The sequence below is a fragment of the Cervus canadensis genome, chromosome 7 (assembly GCF_019320065.1).
Source record: "Cervus canadensis isolate Bull #8, Minnesota chromosome 7, ASM1932006v1, whole genome shotgun sequence".
Lineage (NCBI taxonomy): Eukaryota > Metazoa > Chordata > Mammalia > Artiodactyla > Cervidae > Cervus > Cervus canadensis.
Genome location: NC_057392.1, coordinates 57,976,805 through 57,999,537, shown reverse-complemented (window position 1 = coordinate 57,999,537; position 22,733 = coordinate 57,976,805). Strand labels below are relative to the sequence as shown.

Genomic DNA, 22,733 nt, shown 5'->3' with positions numbered 1-22,733 from the left:
AATAGAAATATGTTTGAGAAATGAATATAACAAATCACTTTTATGTGTAAGACTGATAAGCAGCAGTCAGAAATGGATGTAAATTTGTTAATGCTACAATTTACTTATTAAAGTTTTGATTATGTTGATTTGCCTGATCATTTCCCAGCAGACACATTATTTCCCTCAAAAACGAATGCATCAAAATCTATCCATTTGGGTGATTTGCTTGGTTTGATGCATATTCACATCTTCAGTACTTGTAAAGGGTTTTATGAATAAATGTTCTGGAAAGAATTAAGTACTGTGGTTTATCGACAGGTGCTTATGTCTGATTTTAATCTGCTCCATAGTCTTGCATTTGTAAGACATCTTACTGGAAGTCTGACATAGGTATAATATTAGCACCACCTACTGTGTATAAACATATGGAAAGTACACAGACTCACCTTAATGTCAAGAATTGATTTGCATTCCCTTTCTCTTTTACCTAATTGTGTTCTGTTGAGACACAACTTTGGTTCTACAAAGAGAACTGTCATTCCCCTGGGTGTGCCATCTTCATCTCCTATTTTCTCCACGTAGAACTTTCTGACAAGACTTAGTCCTAGCTACATACGACTTTACAGCCCTAGTCCTTGTAATTTTCACTCCTCTTTTCTACATTTTGGGTCCCTCTGTTTGAAGACAGTCCAATGTACTGTTTATTTCATCAGTTCAGTTTAATTCAGTGTGCGTTTACCGAGCACCTGTTATTTTGTGACAATACTGTGCCAGTGCTGGGAAAACAGTGATGAATGTAGCACCGTCTTTGGTTTCAGAATTTATTGTATAATTGGGACAGACACTTAGATAGTTTTCAAGTTACGTGATCAGAACTCAGGGAATAGCCAGTCATTTAACAAAATCCTGCCTTAAAGGCAGTTGTGAAAGAAAGAAAGAGGAAAACTTGATCTTTGGGATTTACAGCCTGTTTGAGGAGATACTGAGTTAGCCTTAGCATATATTGAAATCCCCAAGCAGCAGGATTTAGTGAGATCCTTGCCCAACTTCTGGTCAGGACTGAGGGTCATAAAGCTCTTAATTTGGGAAGGATTTTCTATTCTAAATATAATTCCTATTCTGTAACTGAAGGGTCTTGCCAATAAAAATAGGAGTGCTATGTACCACCATATAGAATACTTAAAACCCCTAGATCATTCTTGAGTCCGGATATTCCTACCTATGGCTGTTGGTGTGCTGCACCTGGGTTACAGTTGTGTTTAAAGACTGATTCCCTCAAATCTTGAGAGGCACCTCTTAGGGTACACAGAGTACCTTGTAATCAGTCTGATTTCTGATGGGCCAGATAAATACAGTCATTTTCTATGTGCCATTATGAGAAAAAACTAGAAGTGTTGATTTAGACCATTAACCTTTCTGGCTGTCTCTTTCTGTCTCTCCTTTTTTTTTTTTTTCTTTCTAGCGATTTATTTATTTTTTATTTGATTTTAGCAAAGTACAGTTGATTTACAGTGTTGTGGTAATATCTTCTGTATGGCAGAGTGAGTCAGTTATACATATTCTTTTTCATATTCTTTTCCATTATGGCTTGTCATAGGATATTGAATATAGTTTCCTGTGCTACACAGTAGGATCTTGTTGCTTATCCATTCTGTATATGAGTTTGCATCGGCTAATCCTAAACTCCCATTCCATCCCACCTGTACTCCCTTCCTCCACCTTGGCAGTCACAAGTCTGTTCTCTATATCTGTGAATCTGGTTTTGTTTCATAGATACGTTGATTTGTGTTGTATTTTAGATTCCACATATAAGTGATAGCATGCAGTATTTGTTTTCTCCTTCTGACTTAATTCAATTAGTATGATGTTCTCTAGGTCAATCCGTGTTGGTACAGATAGCATTATTTAATTATTTTTGGTGGCTGAGTAATATTCCATCTGTGTGTATACACATATGTTTTTTTATCCATTCATCTGATGGACATCTAGGTTGTTTTCATGTCTTGAGTATTGTGAATAGTGCATGTATCTTCTTGAATTAGAGTTTTCTCTGGGTATATGCTCAGAGTGGGGTTGCTAGAGCATATGGGAACTCTATTTTTAGTTTTTTGAGTAACCTCCATACTGTTTTCCATAGTGGTTGCACCAGTTTACATTCTAACCAACAGTGTAAGAGGGTTCCCTTTTTTCACACCCTCTCTAGCATTTGCTATTTGTAGACTTTTTAGTGATAGCCTTTCTGACTGGCGTGAGGTGATACATCATTGTCATTTTAACTTACATTTCTCTGATAATTAGTGATGTTGAGCATCTTTTCGTGTGCCTTTTGAACATCTGTATGTCTTTGGAGAAGTTTCTGTTTAGGTTTTCCTGTCCATTTTTTGATTGGATTATTTTTTCGTTGAGTTGTAGAAGCTGTTTGTGTATTTTGAAAATTAAGCCCCTGTGCCATCGTTCACAAATACTTTCTCCCATTCCATAGGTTGTCTTTTTGTTTTGTTTGTATTTCATTTGCTGTGCAAAAGCTTGTAATTGGCTTACGTACCATTTGTTTGTTTTTATTTCTGTTGTCTTGGGAGACTGACCTAAGAAAACACTGCTATAATTTATGTCAGAGAATTTTTTGCCTATGATCTTTTCTAGGAGTTTTATGGTGTCTTGTTTTATAAATAAGTCTTTGAGAGATTTTGAGCTTATCTGTATGCATAGTGTGAGGGCGTGCTCTAACTTCTTTGATCTGTATGCAGCTGTTCAACTTTCCCAGCACCATGTGCTGCAGAGATTGTCTTTTCTCCATTTTATATTCTTGCCTTCTTTCTCAAAGATTAATTGGCCATAGGTGTGTGGGTTTATTTCTAGGATCTCTGTTCTGTTTCATTGATCCATATATCTGTTTGGGGTCCAATATCACACTGTTTAATCATAACTGTAGCTTTGTAATCAAAGCTTTGTCTGAAGTCTGGAAGGGTTATGTCTCCTGTTTTTGTTCTTTTTCCTCAAGACTACTTTGGCAATTCTGGGTCTTTTATGGTTCCATATAAATTTTAGGATATTTGTTCTAGTTCTGTGAAAAATGGGTAATTTGATAGCAATCACATTAAATCAGTAGATTGCTTTGGGTAGTATTGCCATTTTAACAGGATTCTTCCAACCCAAGAGCATGGGATATCATTCCTTTTCTTTAAATCATCTTTAGTTTCCTTTATTAATGTTTTGTAGTTCTCAGCATTCAAGTCTTTTACCTCCTTGATGAGGTTTATTCTTAAGTGTTTTTTTGGATGCAATTTTAAAAGGTGTTTTTTTTTTTTTTTTCATATTCCCTTTCTGCTATTTCACTGTTAGTGTAAAGAAATGTCACCGATTTCTGTGTTAATCTTGTATCCTGCTACATTGCTGAATTCATTTATCAGTTCTAGTAGTTTTTGTGTGGAGTCTTTAAGGTTTTCTATATATAGTATCACATCATCTGTGTATAATGATAATTTCACCTCTTCCCTACCAATTTGAATACCCTTTTATTTCTTGTCTGACTGCTGGGGTAGGGATTCCAAAACGATCTTGAAGAGAAGTAGTGAGAGTGGGCATCTTTGTCTGGTTCCAGATTTTAGTGTGAAGGCTTTCAGCATTTCACTGTTGAGTATTATATTGGCTGTGAGTTTGTCATAAACAGCTTTTGTGTTGAGGTATGGTCCCTCTATACCCACTTTTGTAAGGGTTTTTCTTAAAATCATGAATGGATGTTGAATTTTATCAAATGCTTTTTTTGCATCTGTTGAGATCATCATATAGTTTTTGCCCTTTCTCTTGTTGATGTGATGTATCACATTGATTAATCTGCATATGTTGAACCATCCTTGTGACACTGGGTTGAATCCAACTTGGTCGTGGTGTATGACCTTTTTTATGTGTTGTTAGATTCAGTTTGCTAATATTTTGTTGAGAATTTTTGCATCTATATTCATCAAAGGTATTGACCTGTAATTTTCTTTTTTTGGTAGTGTGTCTTTGTCTAGTTTTGGTATTAGGGTGAAAGTGGCTTCATAAAACGTCTCTGGGAGTATTCCTTCCTCTTTGGTTCTTTTGGAAGAGTTTGAGAAGGATCTGTGTAAATTCTTTTTATCTCTAGTAGAATTCTCCTATGAAGCCATCTGATCCTGGACTTTTTTAATTGGTAGGGATTTTTTTTTTTTAAATTACAGATTCTGTTTCATTTCTAGAGATTGGTCTATTCAGACCATTAACCTTTCTTTAGAAGGTTAGTTTTCCAAGCAGTCATTTTTGTATCTTCTTAACCCTGTTCCAGTTCTTTATATACAGAGCTTTGGTTGAAGAATTCTGAAGAGAAGATAGACTCCCAGAAGAACTGACATATTTTGAGGGTAGAGAGAAAATGATTCTTAGATCTCCAATGAGCAGCAGTTGATTTTTCTAAATATTTCCAGTAGTCTCCACCATGATAAAACTAATCCTTGACCTCCACTGCTTTTGTGTAGGCATTATGAATAGCAGGCTTTGTGAATTGCTGACATCCAGGCAAATGAACCATAAATTTAATATATCTTACTCTTCATCCACTTGCTTGTTTTAACAATAGCCAAATGATTAGCTGTTGCTGCATTGTGCAAGGTGCTGTTGCAGGCTTTGAGATTCATTAGTGAGAAGATACCTGGTGGCTGCCCTCACAGAATTTAGTCTTTTAGAGAAAATAGGTAATTAAAGAAGTGATTACAACATGATGTGATTGGTATTATAAGGGAAGTAGAGTAGGGACAGTTGTTGAGACTGGAAGATGGCTTATTGTATATAGTCATTCATGGATCAAATTGTTCAAACTAAACTGAGTCATCTTTGTTTCTTTTTGAGCAATAATAGAACTTTGTGTGTTATTTAGAGGAGCCTGCACTGAATCTCATTTCCATAATTATTCAAGGTAAATTGAGAAGCATTGTGATTTAGAATGTCTCTATCACATATAATTCACCTTAATAACCTAAGTAACATCAAGACTTAATTCACAATTTTACCTGATCAAAAGGTAGTCTTGGTTTTAAGGTAACATTTTCTGGTGGTGTTCAGTTGCTGAGTTGTGTCCAATTTTTTGCGAACCCATGCACTGTATGTAGACCATCAGTCTTCTCTGTCCATGGTATTTCACAGGCAAGAATACTGGAGTGGGTTGCATTTCCGTCTCCACGGAATCTTCCCCACCCAGGGATCAAACCTGTGTCTCCTACACTGGCAGGTGGATTCTTCACCACTGAGCCACCTGGGAAACTTAACATGCTTTTTAGCTGTAGCCTTAATTACAGATATGATTAAATAATGCTACTCTCTTGCTTTTTCTGTTTTCAGGGAAGGTATTCATGTAAATCAAGAATCGCTGCAGATATCTCCCTGTATAATAGAGCAGTTCATTGAGCTCTTGTGTCAGTTCAGCCCAAACCACGTTATTGAGACGCTGCAAGTCCTTGAGTGCTACCGCCTAGAAGAAACTATTCAGGTAAGACCAATGCTGTAGAGAAGGAAAGAGTCAATGTTTTTCATTCACTATTTTACAGATGAGCACAGGGAGATGTATATGTTAAATCAGTTGCCTGAGTTTATGCCCAGTATGTGCTAGCATTGAAGATTAAACCCTCTTTGTTTGACTCCATAGTGCATGCTTTTCTTTGCTGTGATAAATTGCCTCTCTGTTCATTCTGGTGAAGTCAGAAACAGCACATGCCAATAATTGTTATTAATCAAGTTTCACAGGCATTTTAGCCAACAGGACAAACACAGAAAAAGGAATACAGTAAAAATATTAAAAGGGAAAAACCAAACTCTCATTTGCAGACAAGTAATTCTAATTTCTGGATCTCTAGTCCTTTACTGATTTTATGTGTTGGAGATGCCTTCTTCTAGTCTGTTATTGCATGTCTTTTAATGTGTTTTTAGTGACTTCTATTTTAATTTGTCAGTCTTTTCCTTTAGGGTCAAAATTTTGTGTGTGTGACTTTTATTTCCTACTTGAGTGTCATTAAGGATATCCTCTTATGAGTTTTGTAGTTTGACTTTTTTCATTTAGGTGTTTAATACATCTGGAATTTATTTTTATAAACTGATCAAGAGAAGAGTTTATATATGTATTTTTCTGTGTACATGGTTCATGGTCCGTGTGGCTTTTTTGGCTGTGTGCTAGGTCTTCATTGCTGCACAGGTGATTCTCTAGTTACGGTGAGTGGAGGCTGCTCTCCAGTGGTGCATGGGCTTCTCATTGTGGAGGCTTCTCCTGTTGAGGAGCATGGACTCTGGAGCACACAGGCTTCAGTAGTTGTGGCACATGGACTCACTAGTTGTGACTCCTGGGCTCTAGAGCACAGGCTCAATAGTTGTGGCGTACCAGCTTAGGTCTTTAATCCATTCTGAGTTTATTTTTGTGTATGGTGTTAGAGAATATTCTGATTTTGTTCTTTTACATGTAGCTGTCCAGTTTTCCCAGCACCACTTATTAAAGAGACTGTCTAGTCTCCATTGTGTATTCTTGCCTCCTTTGTCATAGATTGGGTGACCATGTGTGTGTGGGTTTATCTGTGGGCTTTCTATCCTGTTGCATTGATTTGTATCTCTGTTTTTGTGCCAGTGCCATACTGTCTTAGTAACTGTAGCTTTGTAACATAGCATTGAGTCAGGGAGCCTGATTCTTCCAGCCCCTTTTTCCTTAAGATTGGTTTGGCTATTTGAGGTCTTTTGTGTTTCCATATAAATTATAAAATTTTTGCTTCTAATTCTGTGGAAAATGTCATTGGTAATTTGATGGGGATTGCATTGAATCTACAGATTGCTATGGGTAATATAGTCATTTTCACAATATTGCTTCTTCTAATCCAAAAAAAAGGTATATCACTCCATCTGTTTGTGTCATCTTTGATTTCTTTCATCAGTATCTTATAGTTTTCTGAGTATGGGTCTTCTGCCTCTTTAGGTAGGTTTATTCTTAGGCATTTTATTCTTTCTGTTGCAAAGGTAAATGGGATGGTTTCCTTAATTTCTCTTTGTGATCTTTCATTGTTACTGTATAAGAATGCAAGAGATTACTGTGCATTTATTTTGTATCCTGCAACTTTACCAGATTCATTGATTAGCTCTAGTAGTTTTCTGATCCTAAAAGACTAAAGGCAGCTAAAGGCATCTTTAGGATTTTCTATGCATGGTATCATACCATCTGAAAGCAGTGACAGTTTTACTTCTTCTTTTTCAGTTTGAATTCCTTTTATTTCCTTTTCTTCTCTAATTGCTGTGGCTGAGGCTTCAAAGACTATGTTGAATAATAGTGACCAGAGTAGACATCCTTGTCTTACTCCTGATCTTAGAGGAAATGCCTTCAGTTTTTCACCATTGAGAATATTGTTTGCTGTGCGCTTGTCATGAAAAGAAAAAAGTGTTGGTTGCTCAGTAGTGTCTGACTTTTTGCAATGCCATGGACTAAAAGCCCTCCAGTCTCCTTTGTCCATGGAATTCTTCAGGTAAGAATACTGGAATGGGTAGCTATTCCCTTCTCCAGGGGATCTTCCTGACCCAGGGATCAAACCCCAGTCTCCTGCATTGCAGGCAGATTCTTTACCATCTGAGCCACCAGGGAAGCTCATAGACTTGTTATATATGGCCTTTATCTTATTGAGATAAGTTCCCTCTATGCCCACTTTATGGAGAGATTTTTTTTCTTTTTATCTTAAATGGGTTTTGAATTTTGTCAAAAGCTTTTCTGCATCCGTTGAGATGAACATATGGTTTTTATTCTTCAGTTTGTTACTGTAGTGTATCACATGGATTGATTTATGGATACTAAAGAATCCTTGCATCTCTGGAATAAATCCCAGTATAATCCTTTTAATGCATTGTTGGTTTCAGTTGGTTAGTGTTTTCTTGAGTGTTTTTGTGGCTATATTCATTAGTGATGTTGGCTTGTAAATTTTCTTTGGTAGTGCCTTCGTCTGGTTTTAGTATCAGAGTGATAGTGGCCTGATAATATGAACTTGGGAGTGTTCCTTCCTCCGCAGTATTTTGGAAGAGTTTCAGAAGGATAGGTGTTAACTGTTCTCTAAAAAAGCAAGAGAGTTCCAGAAAAACATATACTTCTGATTTATTGACTATGCCAAAGACTTTGACTGTGTGGATCACAACAGACTGTGGAAAATTCTGAAAGAGATGGGAATACCAGACCACCTGACCTGCCTCCTGAGAAATCTGTATTCAGGTCAAGAAGCAACAGTTAGAACTGTACATGGAACAAGGACTGGTTCCAAATAGGAAAAGGAGTACATCAAGGCTGTATATTGTCACCCTGCTTATTTAACTTATATGCAGAGTGCATCATGCGAAATTCCAGATTGGATAAAGCACAAGCTGGAATCAAGATTGCTGAGAGAAATATCAATAACCTTAGATATGAAGATGACACCACCCTTACAGCAGAAAGTGAAGAAGAACTAAAGAGCCTCTTGATGAAAGTGGAAGAGGAGAGTGAAAAAGCTGGCTTAAAACTCAACATTCAGAAAACTAAGATCATGGCATCTGGTCCCATCACTTTGTGGCAAATAGAAGGGAAACAATGGAAGCAGTAAGAGACTATTTTCTTGGGCTTCAAAATCACTGCAGATGGTGATTGCAGCCATGAAGTTAGAAGATGCTTTCTCCTTGGAAGAAAAGCAGTGACCAACCTAGACAGCATATTAAGACAGAGACATTACTTTGCAAACATAGGTCTGTCTAGTCAAGACTATGGTTTTTCCAGTAGTCATATATGGATATGAGAGTTGGACTATAAAGAAAGCTGAGTGCTAAAGAATTGATGCTTTTGAACTGTGGTGTTGGAGAAGAGTTTTGAGAGTCCCTTGAACTGCAAGGAGATCAAATCAGACCATCCTAAAGGAAATCAGTCCTGAATATTCATTGGAAGGACTGATGCTGAAGCTGAAATTCCAATCCTTTGGCCACCTGATGCGAAGAGCTGACTCATTGGAAAAGACCCTGATGCTGGGAAAGATTGAAGGTGGGAGGAGAAGGGGATGACAGAGGATGAGATGATTGGATGGCATCACTGACTCGATGGACATGAGTTTGAGTAAGGTCCGGACGCTATGGACAGGGAAGCCTGGTATGCTGCAGTCCATGGGGTTGCAAAGAGTCAGACATGACTAAGCAACTGAACTGAAATGCTTGATAGAATTCACCTGTGGAGCAGTTGGTACCTGGACTTCAGTTTGTTGGAAGTTTTTTAAATCGTAATTTTGGTTTCGGTACTTGTGATTGGTCTGTTCATATTATCTATTTCTTTCTCTTTCAGTCTTAAAAGCTTGTATCTTTCTAAGAATTTGTCCATTTCTTCTAGGTTGTCCATTTTATTTGTATGTAGTTGTTTGTAGTAGTCTCTTATGGTTCTTTGTATTTTATTGGTGTTGGTTTTAACTTGTTTTTTGTTCTGCTGTTAACTCCTTCTTGTGTATTTTAAGTTCTTCTTGTTGTATTCTTCAGCTTTGATCATCCTCTTTTCTATTTTCTTTTTGTTTCAGTTATCCCTGTGTTCTTCTTATTTTCCCACGTTCAGATAGCATTTTATTAGTAATGCTTTGAACTCTTTTCAGGTAAATTATTTATCACTTTTTGTTTCCCATCCCCTTAATGAATTTTTCTCTTTCATCTGAAACACATTCCTCTTTTTTATATCTTGTTTGACATTCTCTGTTTTTCTCTGTGAGATTATGTGAAACAGTCTCGAAGGCATGTCCATATGTGGGAGCATCCCTATGAAGTCTGCTTGTCCCCAGTGGCATCTATGGAAGAGGTAAATTTAAAGTGAGCATAGGCTGCATCCTTCCCTGTTTTCTGCTATCAGGCTCTGTACTGCTGGCATGTAGGGCTAGAGTCACTGCCCTGTCAGGGGTGATGCCAAAGCCTGAGGGTCTGGAGCAGGGTTTCTTCCCGATGTGATGGTGATATTCACCCTGGTTAGGGGTATGGCTGGGACCTGAGGGCTTGGGACTGCACTTCTAAGATTGTTCCACTTTTTTTTTTTTTTTAAGTTAGCAATTGTTATTTATTTATGGCTGTGCTCAGTCTTCATTGCTGTGTGTGGGCTTTCTCTAGTTGCAGTGAGCAGGAGCTACTCTTGTGGTGAACGGGGGCTGTTCTTCCTTGAGGTACATGAGCTTCTCATTGCAGTGGCTTTTCTTCTTGCAGAGCGCGAGCTCTAGGCCCCCAGGTTTCAGTAGGTGTAGCACACAGGCTCAGAAGTTGCTGCCTGTGGGCTGTAGAGTACAGGATTAGTAGTTGCGGCACACTGGCTTAGTTGATTTGCAGCATGTGGGATCTTTCCAGACCAGGGATTGAACCTGTGTCCCCTGCATTGGCTGATGGATTCTTAACCACTGGACTACTAGGGAAATCCAGTTTGTTCCCCTTTTTCTCCTGGTGTCCACACATTGGTAGAGGCAGGGTCAGGGCCAGAGTGGCTGAAGCCACACTAATCAGCTGGTTCCATTTCTCCTTTTGTGCAGTTGTATCAGCAGTGGCAGTCTCCACGCTAGTTAGAGGCAGGCTGAGGGCCTGAGCTGGTTCCAGTCTTTCCTGATGCTTGCACTTACGTGTGTGCAGGCAGTGGCAGATACTGACAGGGCTGGAGGCAGGGTCAAAGTCCAGGCAGCTGCTGCTCCCTCCCAGGTACAGGCTGCTCTAATCCCTGCCTCTCTGCTGCTCTGTCTAGATGCAGGGCCATGGCGTGAGGTGGCTCCACTCCCTCCATGGCCACTTGGGCTCATTGGAAATGAAATTTCTAAAAGGAAATTTTTTGAAATGACTTTTTAAAAATAGATTACTGCTGGTATGTGCTGTTAATTTTTGTGCATTGTTTTCCAATCTTGTATTTTTTTTTCATTCCCTCATCCGATGTCTGGGAACTCAGGAATATTACTGAACAGAAGCAGTGATAATATGCATTCTCTCCTTATTTCTGATTTAAAAGGGGAAGTTGGACAAGGAAATGGCAACCTACTCCAGTATTCTTGCCTGGAAAAGTCCATGGACAGAGGAGTCTGGCGGGCTGCAGTCCATGGGGTTACATGACTGAGCATGTGTGCATGAGGGTGGAGGGAGATGGGTTGGTAGCAATAAACTGGTAGAACTAAAAAAGATAAATAATAAAAGAGGATGTGTCTAACATTTTATATTAAATATGGTGTTTATTTTAGGATTCTAATAGGTGATTTTTATTAAACTAAGAAAGTTCAGTTACCAGTTTGGGTTACAGTGTTTTGTATTGTTTTTATTTTTGTCAAAAATGGGTGCTGCATTTTATTACTTTTTCTGCATTTATTAAGATGATTACATCTTCCCCCTTTGATCTGTTCACCTGTTAATATGTTATTTCTGCCTTTCTTTTTTCTTCCTCCTGAGAAAGTTTAATTCTAATTTATTACTCTTTTCAAAGACTAATGTAGGATTTTTTAAACCTCACTGCTGTTTCTTTTTATGACATTCTTTTCTGTATTTATTTTCTTTTTTCTTAGTTTAACTGAGATTTCTTTTTTACTTATTAGAAACTCTTGGTTTATTAATTTTTATTAAGATCCCACAAGCTAATTTTTAGTGTTTTCATTGTCATGTTGTTCTAAATATTTTATGAATAATTACACTAATCAATTTCTGGTGTATATTATTACTATTTATGTATACATGTGAGTTTTTGTTCAGTGGATATCCATAATTCAGGTGCATAACAACTTTTTTTAACATAGATTTATTTATTTTAATTGGAGGCTAATTACTTTACAATATTGTATTGGTTTTGCCATACATTGACTTGAATCCGCCACAGGTGTACATGTGTTCCCCATCCTGAACCCTCCTCCCACCTCCCTCCCCATCCCATCCCTCTGGGTCATCCCAGTGCACCAGCCGCAAGCACCCTGTATCATGCATGGAACCTGGACTGGCAATTCATTTCACATATCATAATATATATCTTCCAATGCCATTCTCCCAAATCATCCCACCCTCGCCCTCTCCCACAGAGTCCAAAAGACTCTTCTATACATCTGTGTCTCTTCTGCTGTCTCGCATACAGGGTTATCGTTACCATCTTTTTAAATTCCATATATATGCGTTATTATACTGTGTTGGTGTTTTTCTCTCTGACTTACTTCACTCTGTATAATAGGCTCCGGTTTCATCCACCTCATTAGAACTGATTCAAATGAATTCTTTTTAATGGCTGAGTAATACTCCATTGTATATATATATATATATATATATATATATATACCACAGCTTTTTTATCCATTTGTCTGCTGATAGATATCTAGGTTGCTTCCATTTCCTGGCTATTATAAACAGTGCTGCGATGAACATTGGGGTACACGTGTCCCTTTCAGTTCTGGTTTCCTCGGTGTGTATGCCCAGCAGTGGGATTGCTGGGTCATATGGCAGTTCTATTTCCAGTTTTTTAAGAAATCTCCACACTGTTCTCCATAACGGCTGTACTAGTTTGCATTCCCACCAACAGTGTAAGAGGGTTCCCTTTTCTCCACACCCTCTGCAGCATTTATTGCTTGTAGACTTTTGGATAGCAGCCATCCTGACTGGCGTGTAATGGTACCTCATTGTGGTTTTGATTTGCATTTCTCTGATAATGAGTGATGCTGAGCATCTTTTCATGTGTTTGTTAGCCATCTGTATGTCTTCTTTGGAGAAATGTCTGTTTTGTTCTTTGGCCCATTTTTTGATTGGGTCATTTATTTTTCTGGAATTGAGCTGTAGGAGTTGCTTGTATATTTTTGAGATTAATCCTTTGTTGCTTCGTTTGCTATTATTTTCTCCCAATCTGAGGTATTTCTGCCCTCATTTTTAAGATTTCTTTCCTTCTGCTGACCCTGGGGTTCTTCATTTCTTCTTTTTCTAGTTGATTTAGGTGTTCAGTTCAGTCGCTCAGTTGTGTCCGACTCTTTGCGACCCCGTGAATCGCAGCACACCAGGCCTCCCTATCCATCACCAACTCCCAGAGTTTACTCAAACTCATGTCCATCGAGTCAGTCGTGCCATCAAGCCATCTCATCCTCTGTCGTCCCCTTCTCCTCCTGCCCCCGATCCCTCCCAGCATCAGGGCCTCTTCCAGTGATTCAACTCTTCACATGAGGTGGCCGGAGTACTGTAGTTTCAGCTTCAGCATCAGTCCTTCCAATGAACACCTAGGACTGATCTCCTTTAGGATGGACTGGTTGGATCTCCTTGCAGTCCAAGGGACTCTCAAGAGTCTTCTCCAACAGCACAGTTCAAAAGCATCAATTCTTCGGCACTCAGCTTTCTTCACAGTCCAACTCTCACATCCATACATGACCACTGGAAAAGCCATAGCCTTGACTAGATGGACCTTTGTTGGCAAAGTAATGTCTCTGCTTTTTAATATGCTATCTAGGGTGGTCATAACTTTCCTTCCAAGGAGTAAGCATCTTTTAATTTCATGGCTGCAATCACCATCTGCAGTGATTTTGGAGCCTCCCAAAATAAAGTTTGCCACTGTTTCCACTGTTTCCCCATCTATTTCCCATAAAGTGATGGGACCAGATGCCATGATCTTAGTTTTCTGAATGTTGAACTTTAAGCCAACTTTTTCACTCTCCTCTTTCACTTTCATCAAGAGGCTTTCTAGTTCCTCTTCACTTTCTGCTGTAAAGAGTAGTGTCATCTGCATATCTGAGGTTATTGCTATTTCTCCTGGCAATCTTGATTCCAGCTTGTGCTTCTTCCAGCCCAGCGTTTCTCATTATGTACTCTGCATATAAGTTAAATGAGCAGGGTGACAGTATAGAGCCTTGACGTATTCCTTTTCCTATTTGGAACCAGTGTGTTGTTCCATGTCCGGTTCTAACTGTTGCTTCCTGACCTGCATACAGGTTTCTCAAGAGGCAGGTCAGATGGTCTGGTATTTAGAGTTAGTTTATTTGACTTTTTTCTTGTTTCTTGAGGTAAGCCTGTATTGCTATGAACCTTCCCCTTAGCACTGCTTTTACACTGTCCCACAGGTTTTGGGTTGTTGTGTTTTCATTTTCATTTGTTTCTATGCATATGTTGATTTCTTTTTCTGTTTCTCCTGTGATTTGTTGGTTATTCAGCAGCGTATTGTTCAGCCTCCATATGTTGGAATTTTTAATAGTTTTTCTCCTGTAATTGAGATCTAATCTTACTGCATTGTGGTCAGAAAAGATGCTTGGAATGATTTCAGTTTTTTTGAATTTACCAAGGCTAGATTTATGGCCTAGGATATGATCTCTCCTGGAGAAGGTTCCATGTGCACTTGAGAAAAAGGTGAAATCCATTGTATTGGGGTGAAATGTCCTATAGATATCAATTAAGTCTAACTGGTCTTTTGTATCATTTAAAGTTTGTGTTTCCTTGTTAATTTTCTGTTTAGTTGATCTATCCACAGGTATGAGTAGGGTCTTAAAGTCTCCCACTATTATTGTGTTATTGTTAATTTCCCCTTTCATACTTGTTAGCATTTGTCTTACATATTGCGGTTCTATGTTGGGTGCATATATATTTATAATTGTTATTTCTTCTTCTTGGATTGATCCTTTGATCATTATGTAGTGTCCTTCTTTGTCTCTTTTCACAGCCTTTGTTTTAAAATCTGTTTTATCTGGTATGAGTATTGCCACTCCTGCTTTCTTTTGGTCTCTATTTGCATGGAATATCTTTTTCCAGTGCTTCACTTTCAGTCTGTATGTGTTCTTTGTTTCGGGGTGGGTCTCTTGTAGACAACATATATAGGGGTCTTGTTTTTGTATCCATTCAGCCAGTCTTTGTCTTTTGGTTGGGGCATTCAACCCATTTACATGTAAGGTAATTATTGATAAGTACGATCCCATTGCCATTTACATTATTGTTTTGGGTTCGAGTTTATACACCCTTTCTGTGTTTCATGTCTAGAGAAGATCCTTTAGCATTTGTTGGAAAGGTGGTTTGGTGTTGCTGAATTCTCTCAGCTTTTGCTTGTCTGTAAAGCTTTTGAATTCTCCTTCATATCTGAATGAGATCCTTGCTGGGTACAGTAATCTGGGCTGTAGGTTATTTTCTTTCATCACTTTAAGTGTGTCCTGCCATTCCCTCCTGACCTGAAAAGTTTCTGTTTAAAGATCAGCTGTTATTCTTATGGGAATCCCCTTGTGTGTTGTTTGTTGTTTTTCCCTTGCTGCTTTTAACATTTGTTCTTTGTGTTTGATCTTTGTTAATTTGATTAATATGTGTCTTGGGGTGTTTCACCTTGGGTTTATCCTGTTTGGGGCTCTCTGGGTTTCTTGGACTTGGGTGATTATTTCCTTCCCCATTTTAGGGAAGTTTTCAATTATTATCTCCTCAAGTATTTTCTCATGGTCTTTCTTTTTGTCTTCTTCTGGGGCTTCTATGATTCCAATGTTGGGGCATTTAACATTGTCCCAGAGGTCTCTGAGATTGTCCTCATTTCTTTTAATGCGTTTTCTTTTTTTCTGTTTCATTTATTTCTACCATTCTATCTTCTACCTCACTTATTCTATCTTCTGCCTCTGTTATTCTACTGTTGGTTCCCTCCAGAGTGTTTTGATCTCATTTATTGCATTATTCATTATATATTGACTTTTTTATTTCTTCTAGGTCCTTGTTAAACCTTTCTTGCATCTTCTCAATCCTTGTCTCCAGGCTATTTATCTGTAACTCCATTTTGTTTTCAAGATTTTGGATCATTTTCACTATCATTATTTGGAATTCTTTATCAGGTAGATTCCCTCTCTCTTCCTCTTTGGTTTGGTTTGGTGGGCATTCATCCTGTTCCTTTACCTGCTGAGTAGTTCTCTGCCTTTTCATCTTGTTTAGATTGCTGTGTTTGTGTGACCTTTCCGTATTCTGGCAGTTTGTGGTTCCTCTTTATTGTGGAGGTTCCTCGCTGTGGGTGGGGTTGGACGGGTGGCTTGTCAAGGTTTCCTGGTTAGGGAAGCTTGTGTCGGTGTTCTGGTGGGTGGAGCTGCAGTTCTCTCTGGAGTGCAATGAAGTGTCCAGTAATGAGTTTTGAGATGTCAGTGGATTTGGTGTGACTTTGGGCAGCCTGTATATTGAAGCTCAGGGCTATATGTTCCTGTGTTGCTGGAGAATTTGCGTGGTATGTCTTGCTCTGGAACTTGTTGGCCTTTGGGTGGTGCTTGGTTTCAGTGTAGGTATGGAGGCATTTGATGAGCTCCTGTCGATTAATGTTCCCTGAAGTCAGGAGTTCTCTGGTGTTCTCAGGATTTGGACTTAAGCCTCATGGCTCTGGTTTTCAGTCTTATTCTTACAGTAGTCTCAAGACTTCTCCATCTCCTTTCGAAGACAATGGGCTGCTTTTCTGGGTGCCTCGTGTCCTCTGCCAGCATTCAGAAGTTGTTTTGTGGAATTTACTCAGCGTTCAAATGTTCTTTTGATGAATTTGTGGGGGGAGAAAGTGGTCTCCCTGTCCTATTCCTCCACCATCTTAGGACCTCAGACCAGCAGACTTCCAGAAGATAGTCTGAGTGATGACAACTTCCTTCCAGGTGTCGTTACTCTGTTCTCTCAGTAACTGCAGCCTCCTTTCTCAAGCAACAGTTAACCCCAGCGCTCCGCTCCCGCCTTAAGAAAAATGGTAAAGTCTGCATAACAACTTTTTAAATAAGTGAAAAGAGAATGAATGATTTTGGTTCCCTTGTAGTCCCAAATGGGCCACTCTAAAACTAGAAAAACAAATATTTGCATGTTATGCTGTAGAGTATCAGTAATAAACTGTTTAGCGTATAAATTCATTGTTTATTATGGAACTTTTTCATCCTTAATAGGATCTTTTGACTCCACAAACAAGATTTTTCAACAAAAGCTTTATCTTTTTTTCTTTGCTAGATTACCCAGAAGTATCAACTTTGTGAAGTCACTGCTTATCTATTAGAAAAGAAAGGAGATATTCATGGTGCCTTCTTAATAATGCTACAGGTAACATTTTACTCTGTTTGCTTTGTCATATTTCTGTCTAGCCCTCTATCCATTTATCAATTTATTTTTTTTCTTGAGATAAAATTGACATATAACACTGTGTAAGTTTTCATCAATCAATTTCTTATGTTTCAGAGTAAGTTGCAGACAGCAGTACATTTTATCCCTAGATATTTTTATCATGCATGTCTTTAACTTGAGTCAATCTTTCTTTGTATTTTTTTAAGGTAAAATTTACATCCAACAAAATCCTCCAGTTTTAAATGTATCATTTAATGAGTCCTAACCAGTGCATGCACTTGTTTAACTCCAGTGCATAACAAGGTAACAGAACGTTACCTTCAGCCCAGAAAGTTCCTTCACAGTCAGTTCCCACTTCTGTCCCCTCAGAACAATTTGAATTTTTTTCTCTGTGGATTAGTTTTGCCCTTTTTGTTCATTCATACTAATGGAATCATCCCATAGATACTCTTGTATAATTCTTCTTCCATTTGGCATAATGTTTTTAAGATTTCTCTCTGTTATTGCATGTATCCATTCCTTTTATTGTTGAGTAGTATTTAATTGTATGACTACATCACAGTTTATCCATTCTCCTGTTAATTGACACCTGAGCTATCTCTAGTGTTTTGCTATTATGATTAAAGTTGCTATGACTGCTACAAAAATGTTTTCCTTTCCCTGGGGTCAGTACCGGGGAATGGAATTGGTGCCTCACAGGATAGCTAGAGGTTTAGTTTTATAAGAAATTAGCAGACCTCTTTCCAAAATGGCTGTAGCATTTTATGTTCCACCAATAATGTATGAGAGTTCTGATTGCTCTACATTCCAACAGCAGTTGGTGTTATATCAGTTTTGTAAAAAAATTATTTTAATTGTTATAAAATAAAATTTACCATTTCAGCGGCATTAATTATATGCACATTGCTATGTAATCTCGCCACCATCCATCTCTTTTTCAACTTCCCAAACTCATTAGACCAGTTACTCTTCCCTGTCTGCTAGCCCCTGGCAACCACCATTCTACTTCAGATTCTGGGAATTTGATCACTAGGTACTCACATAAAAGGAATAAAATAGTATTTGTCCTTTTGTGTCTAGCTTATTACAGTTTGCATAGTGTCTTCAAGATTTATTCATATTGTAGCACATGTCAGAATTTCATTCATCTTTAAAGGCTGAATAATATTCCATTATATATATACTGCATTTTGTTTTTCCATTCATTCAACAGTGGACACTTGGGTTGCTTCCACATTTTGATTGTTGTGAATATTGCTGCTATAAACTTGGATGTACTAATATCTTCTTGAGTCCTTGCTTTCAGTGGGATTGCTAAATATATACCAGAAGTGGGATTGCTGAATCAAATGGCAATTCTATTTTTAATTTTTAAAGAACTGCCATACTGTTTTTCTATAGCGACTATACCATTTTACAGTCTCACCAGCAGTGCACCAAAGTTTCAATTTCTCTTCACCAACACTTGTTATTTTTTATTTTCTTGGTAATAGCCATCCTAATGTGTGTGATTATATATCCATTTTTTTAAACACTGTCATCTAGCTAGGAATAGATTAGGGATGTCCTATTTATATTTTAAAAAATAGTTCACATTAGCTTCTAGTTTTTTTCTAGCCATGTAATTGTGAAACAGGCCAGGAACAATATTCCACAGAGAATTTGTATAGGCTCTTAATCCCTTTTAATCTCTAGGTTACTCTTTCATCTCTTTTTTCCTTGCAATTTATTTGTTGATGATACCATGAACCCAATTTTAAAGGATAAGTAAATATTCTTGGCATGGATAGGAAGTGGAGAAGTGGGAGATCTTTGCAGGGAAAAAGATGATCGTTTGTAAAATACAGAGGAATACAAACTGCTAGGAGATGAGCCAGTAGCTTTACTAGGGCTCAGCTATCAGTGTGTAAATAGGCAGGTCGGGCTGGAAACGAAGACTTGATCCAGATTTGGAAAGATTTTATAGGACATACTAAAGAATTAGGACTGATTGTGTTTTCACCCAGGATCAACTAAAGGTTTTTAAACAAGAAACTGATGTGATGTTGTTTCATAAAGACTGCTCTGTTGACTGTAGGAGGATCTGTGGGATGCAGAGAAGGAGGACTTAAAACTGGAAGCAGAGAGCACTTGGGAGGCTATTGCGGCAGTGAATCAGGAGGGCTTGAGTGGGTGTGACGGTGCTGGTGAAGTGAAAAAAGAAGGTGGATTTAAGAACTTATTGATCATTTGAATGTGGTATGGAGTGAATGAGAGGGAGCAGTTAACGATGATTCTGATTTTTAGCTTAACATTAGCCTCTAAAGGACCTCAAGGAAAGGAGCAAATTTGGGGTAGAAGGGATATATTAAGGTTGGCTTCAGTCTATATTAAAAAGCCTTTGGAATATCAGTTAAGGGTGTCTGAGGATCTAGAATTCAGTGGAGTAGTGGATGCTACAACTGCGTATATAGAAGATGTCACACCCAAGGCTGTCCTGTGCCGTGGTGATAGATTTGTCGTGTCCTTTTTTATTTGCACCCATCCTTTTTTCTCATAATTGAGTGTGAATTTTATTCCCTTATCCAAAGCATGGATTAATCCCCATTACTATGCCTAAAGAGTGTCAGTGATGACTATGTGGTGGTACAACAGAAGCAAAAGTGGGTCAGAATAAGTGATATTTGATATTTTGGGTCACTTCCAGTACTACTAGCTATGCTTTCTCTATACACAGATGTTCTCCTCTGAACGACAGAGATCATTCTTAAAAACCTTGTTGTTTCTTGGGTTTTACCTTTAAAATATGTTAATTCAGGTGTTGGTGGATTAGAAATATAAAGTGTTCCTTTTACCTCCTAGAGACTACAAAGCAAACTTCAAGAGATAACACATCAAGATGAAAGTAAGTTCTTGAGTGTAGTTTGCAATTTTTTTTCTATGGACCCCATGTTTTAAAATGTATTAAATGAAAAACTACATTTATTAAGTAATAATTACATTGATCTATATATTACTGTTTATCATTGATCCAAATTTTGACTTGTTTTTAAAGCTCATAATGGGAAGTAAATATAAACCATTGTGGTTTTGTGATGCTAATTGTCAGTACTAGAGGTCATTTCATTATACAGAAAATTAGATATTCTTCACTGGTATTAATTAATTTTTGGCTATACTTTTGTTCTCATGTTTTGATTATTATAAATGAGATACATAACTAACATTTTAAAAATTACTGTAATGTGCTGAACAACAACAAAGCAACGCTTCTAATCAGTAAGTAATAGCCAGTGTTTTGTTTTGAACTTACATGATTTTAGCAGAAAGCAGTAAAACTTGAAGTTTAGAATCTTGAATGACTTTGTCACAGATAGATAGGTAATTTTTATTATATTCCTTGATACTAAAAAATTATTTGTTTTGTAAAAGTGTGGTAAAATAAGTGCCTCGTAAAATTCACTGTTTTAACCATTTTTAAGTGTACAGTTCATTGGCAATAAGTACATTCACATTGCTGTACAATCGTCACCAGCATCCATCTCTAGAACCTACCTTGCCAAACTGAAATTCCGTGCCCATCAGTTACTCCTTATTCCCTCCTCCCCACTCAGCCCCTGGTAACCACCATTCTGCTTTCTGACTTGATGAATTTGATTACTCTGGGATAGGTATCTCATATAAGTAGATCAAGTAGTAATTGTCCTTTTGTGTCTAGCTTATTACACTTAGCATAATGTCTTGAAGATTTATCTATGTTGTAGCACATGCAGAATTTCACTCATTTCTAAGGCTGAGTAATACTCTTGTTTTATGTATATGCTACGTTTTGTTTTCCCATTCATTTATCAACGGGCACTTGGATTGCCTCTACCTTTTGACTGTTGTGAACAGTGCTGCTCTGAACATGCATATACAGATATCTCTTTGAGTCCTTGCTTTCACTTCTGGATATATATTGCTGGATATGTGGATTGCTAAGCTAAATGGTGAAACTCCAATGCTTTGGCCACCTCATGCGAAAAGTTGACTCATTGGAAAAGACCCTGATGCTGGGAGGGATTGGGGGCAGGAGGAGAAGGGGACGACAGAGGATGAGATGGCTGGATGGCATCACTGACTCGATGGGCATGAGTTTGAGTAAACTCTGGGAGTTGGTGATGGACAGGGAGGCCTGGCGTACTGCAATTCATGGGGTCACAAAGAGTTGGACACGACTGAGCAACTGAACTGAACTGAAGCTAACTGGTGGTTCTGTTTTTAATTTTTTGAGGAACCACCATGCCATTTTCCATAATGGCAATATCATTTTACACTCTCACCAGCAATGCACAAGAGTTTCAAGTTCTCCACATATTAACTAACACTTGTTATTTTCTGTTTTCTTGTTAGTAGCCACCCTATTGGGTGTGAGATAGCATCTCCTCGTGGTTTTGACTTGCATTTGTGTAGTGATTGGTGATGTTGAGCATTTTTTTCTTGTACTTAATTGGCCATTTTCTATATTTTCTGTGGCGAAATGTCTGTCCAGATCTTTTGCCCACTTTTGAATAGAATTATTCATGTTCCTATTCCTTAATGTTTTCAAAACAGCCCTCCCAAAGTTCAGAGAATCACTGGATAGGTGATTTTTAGATTGTTTTACCTTTTTAACTCACTAACACATATCTTGAATTCCTTGGCCCACACAGCCCTCTAAACACCTTTACCGTAATTCCCCATAGAGTATTTGTTCTTATAACTTCCATAAACAGTTGACTTTTCTTTATGTAGTTCAACTAAGCATTTAGTTTTGGTTTTTGTGCTGTCAGTAAGTGTTCAATTTGACTGCTAGATTTGTTGCATTTATGGTATTTTTCTTTTTCAATTTTCTGTTATGAAAATAATTTTTGCAGACACTACATGAAAGATTATGGTAAAAATAAGAAGAATGTTTCCCCAAATCACTACAGTGATTTTCAGGTGATATGTCTCGGGAAGCCAGTTCTTTGAATTCCAACGAGGATAAATTTCTCAGTAATAGTCTCATAACTACCATCTGCTGTCAGAATTAATTTTGACATTGTGCATTGGTGGTATAGTAGTAAGCAGAGCTTCCTTCCAGTTTTGACAGTGTGCTTAAGAATTTTGAGGATTTGGTAATTTCACAACAGTGAGCTAGTTCCTGTGGGTTACACACAGATGGCTAAAACATAGCCCTCATCCAAAGAGCTAAGTTGCTTGAAGGAGATAGATACGTTAAAAAAAAAAAAAAAAAAACCTTCCAATGCAGGTAGAGTCAAATACTGTAGTAGAGATACAGTGAGAGTGACCAAGGATTGTGGACAATTGGGGAACAATCTGTAACTGAGTTTCTTTTGTAGAAGATGCAAACTTGGAAGTAATCATGACTGGAATAACAAGTAGGAATTTGAAAGACAAAAGCAAGGAAAAGAGCTTCTGGGTTGAGGAGAACATGAATATGAAAGTGCCTGACTAGTAACCTTGGGAAATAATCTAGTGGAAAGCACCAAGGGTGGAAAGCTGCCCCAGAATGTTTACTGTGTTTACTTAGGGTCAGAGGTTTATTGACATTCTGTTTGTAAAAATTAGAAGTCTTTGATAATGTTCATGGATGGGACTCACGTTTGGACTGTGCTTAAGAGAATTACTGTTGTTTAGCCACTCAGTCGTGTCTGACTCTTTAGCAACCTCATGGACGGTTGCCCGCCAGGCTCCTCTGGGATTTCCCAGGCAAGAATACTGGA

The 22,733-nt window shown here is 38.0% G+C and overlaps 1 protein-coding gene across 5 annotated transcripts in view; it reads left to right on the top strand.

Annotated features, from left to right (window-relative positions):
• VPS8 (VPS8 subunit of CORVET complex) overlaps positions 1-22,733 on the top strand; it is a 285,565-nt gene that overhangs the window by 173,077 nt on the left and 89,755 nt on the right. For all 5 annotated transcript variants that reach the window (XM_043473511.1, XM_043473513.1, XM_043473510.1 and 2 more), the window contains 3 exons: positions 5,335-5,482; positions 16,897-16,986; positions 19,849-19,891. In XM_043473511.1, coding sequence (XP_043329446.1) covers positions 5,335-5,482; positions 16,897-16,986; positions 19,849-19,891 — 281 coding nt within the window. The remainder of the gene's footprint in view (positions 1-5,334; positions 5,483-16,896; positions 16,987-19,848; positions 19,892-22,733) is intronic.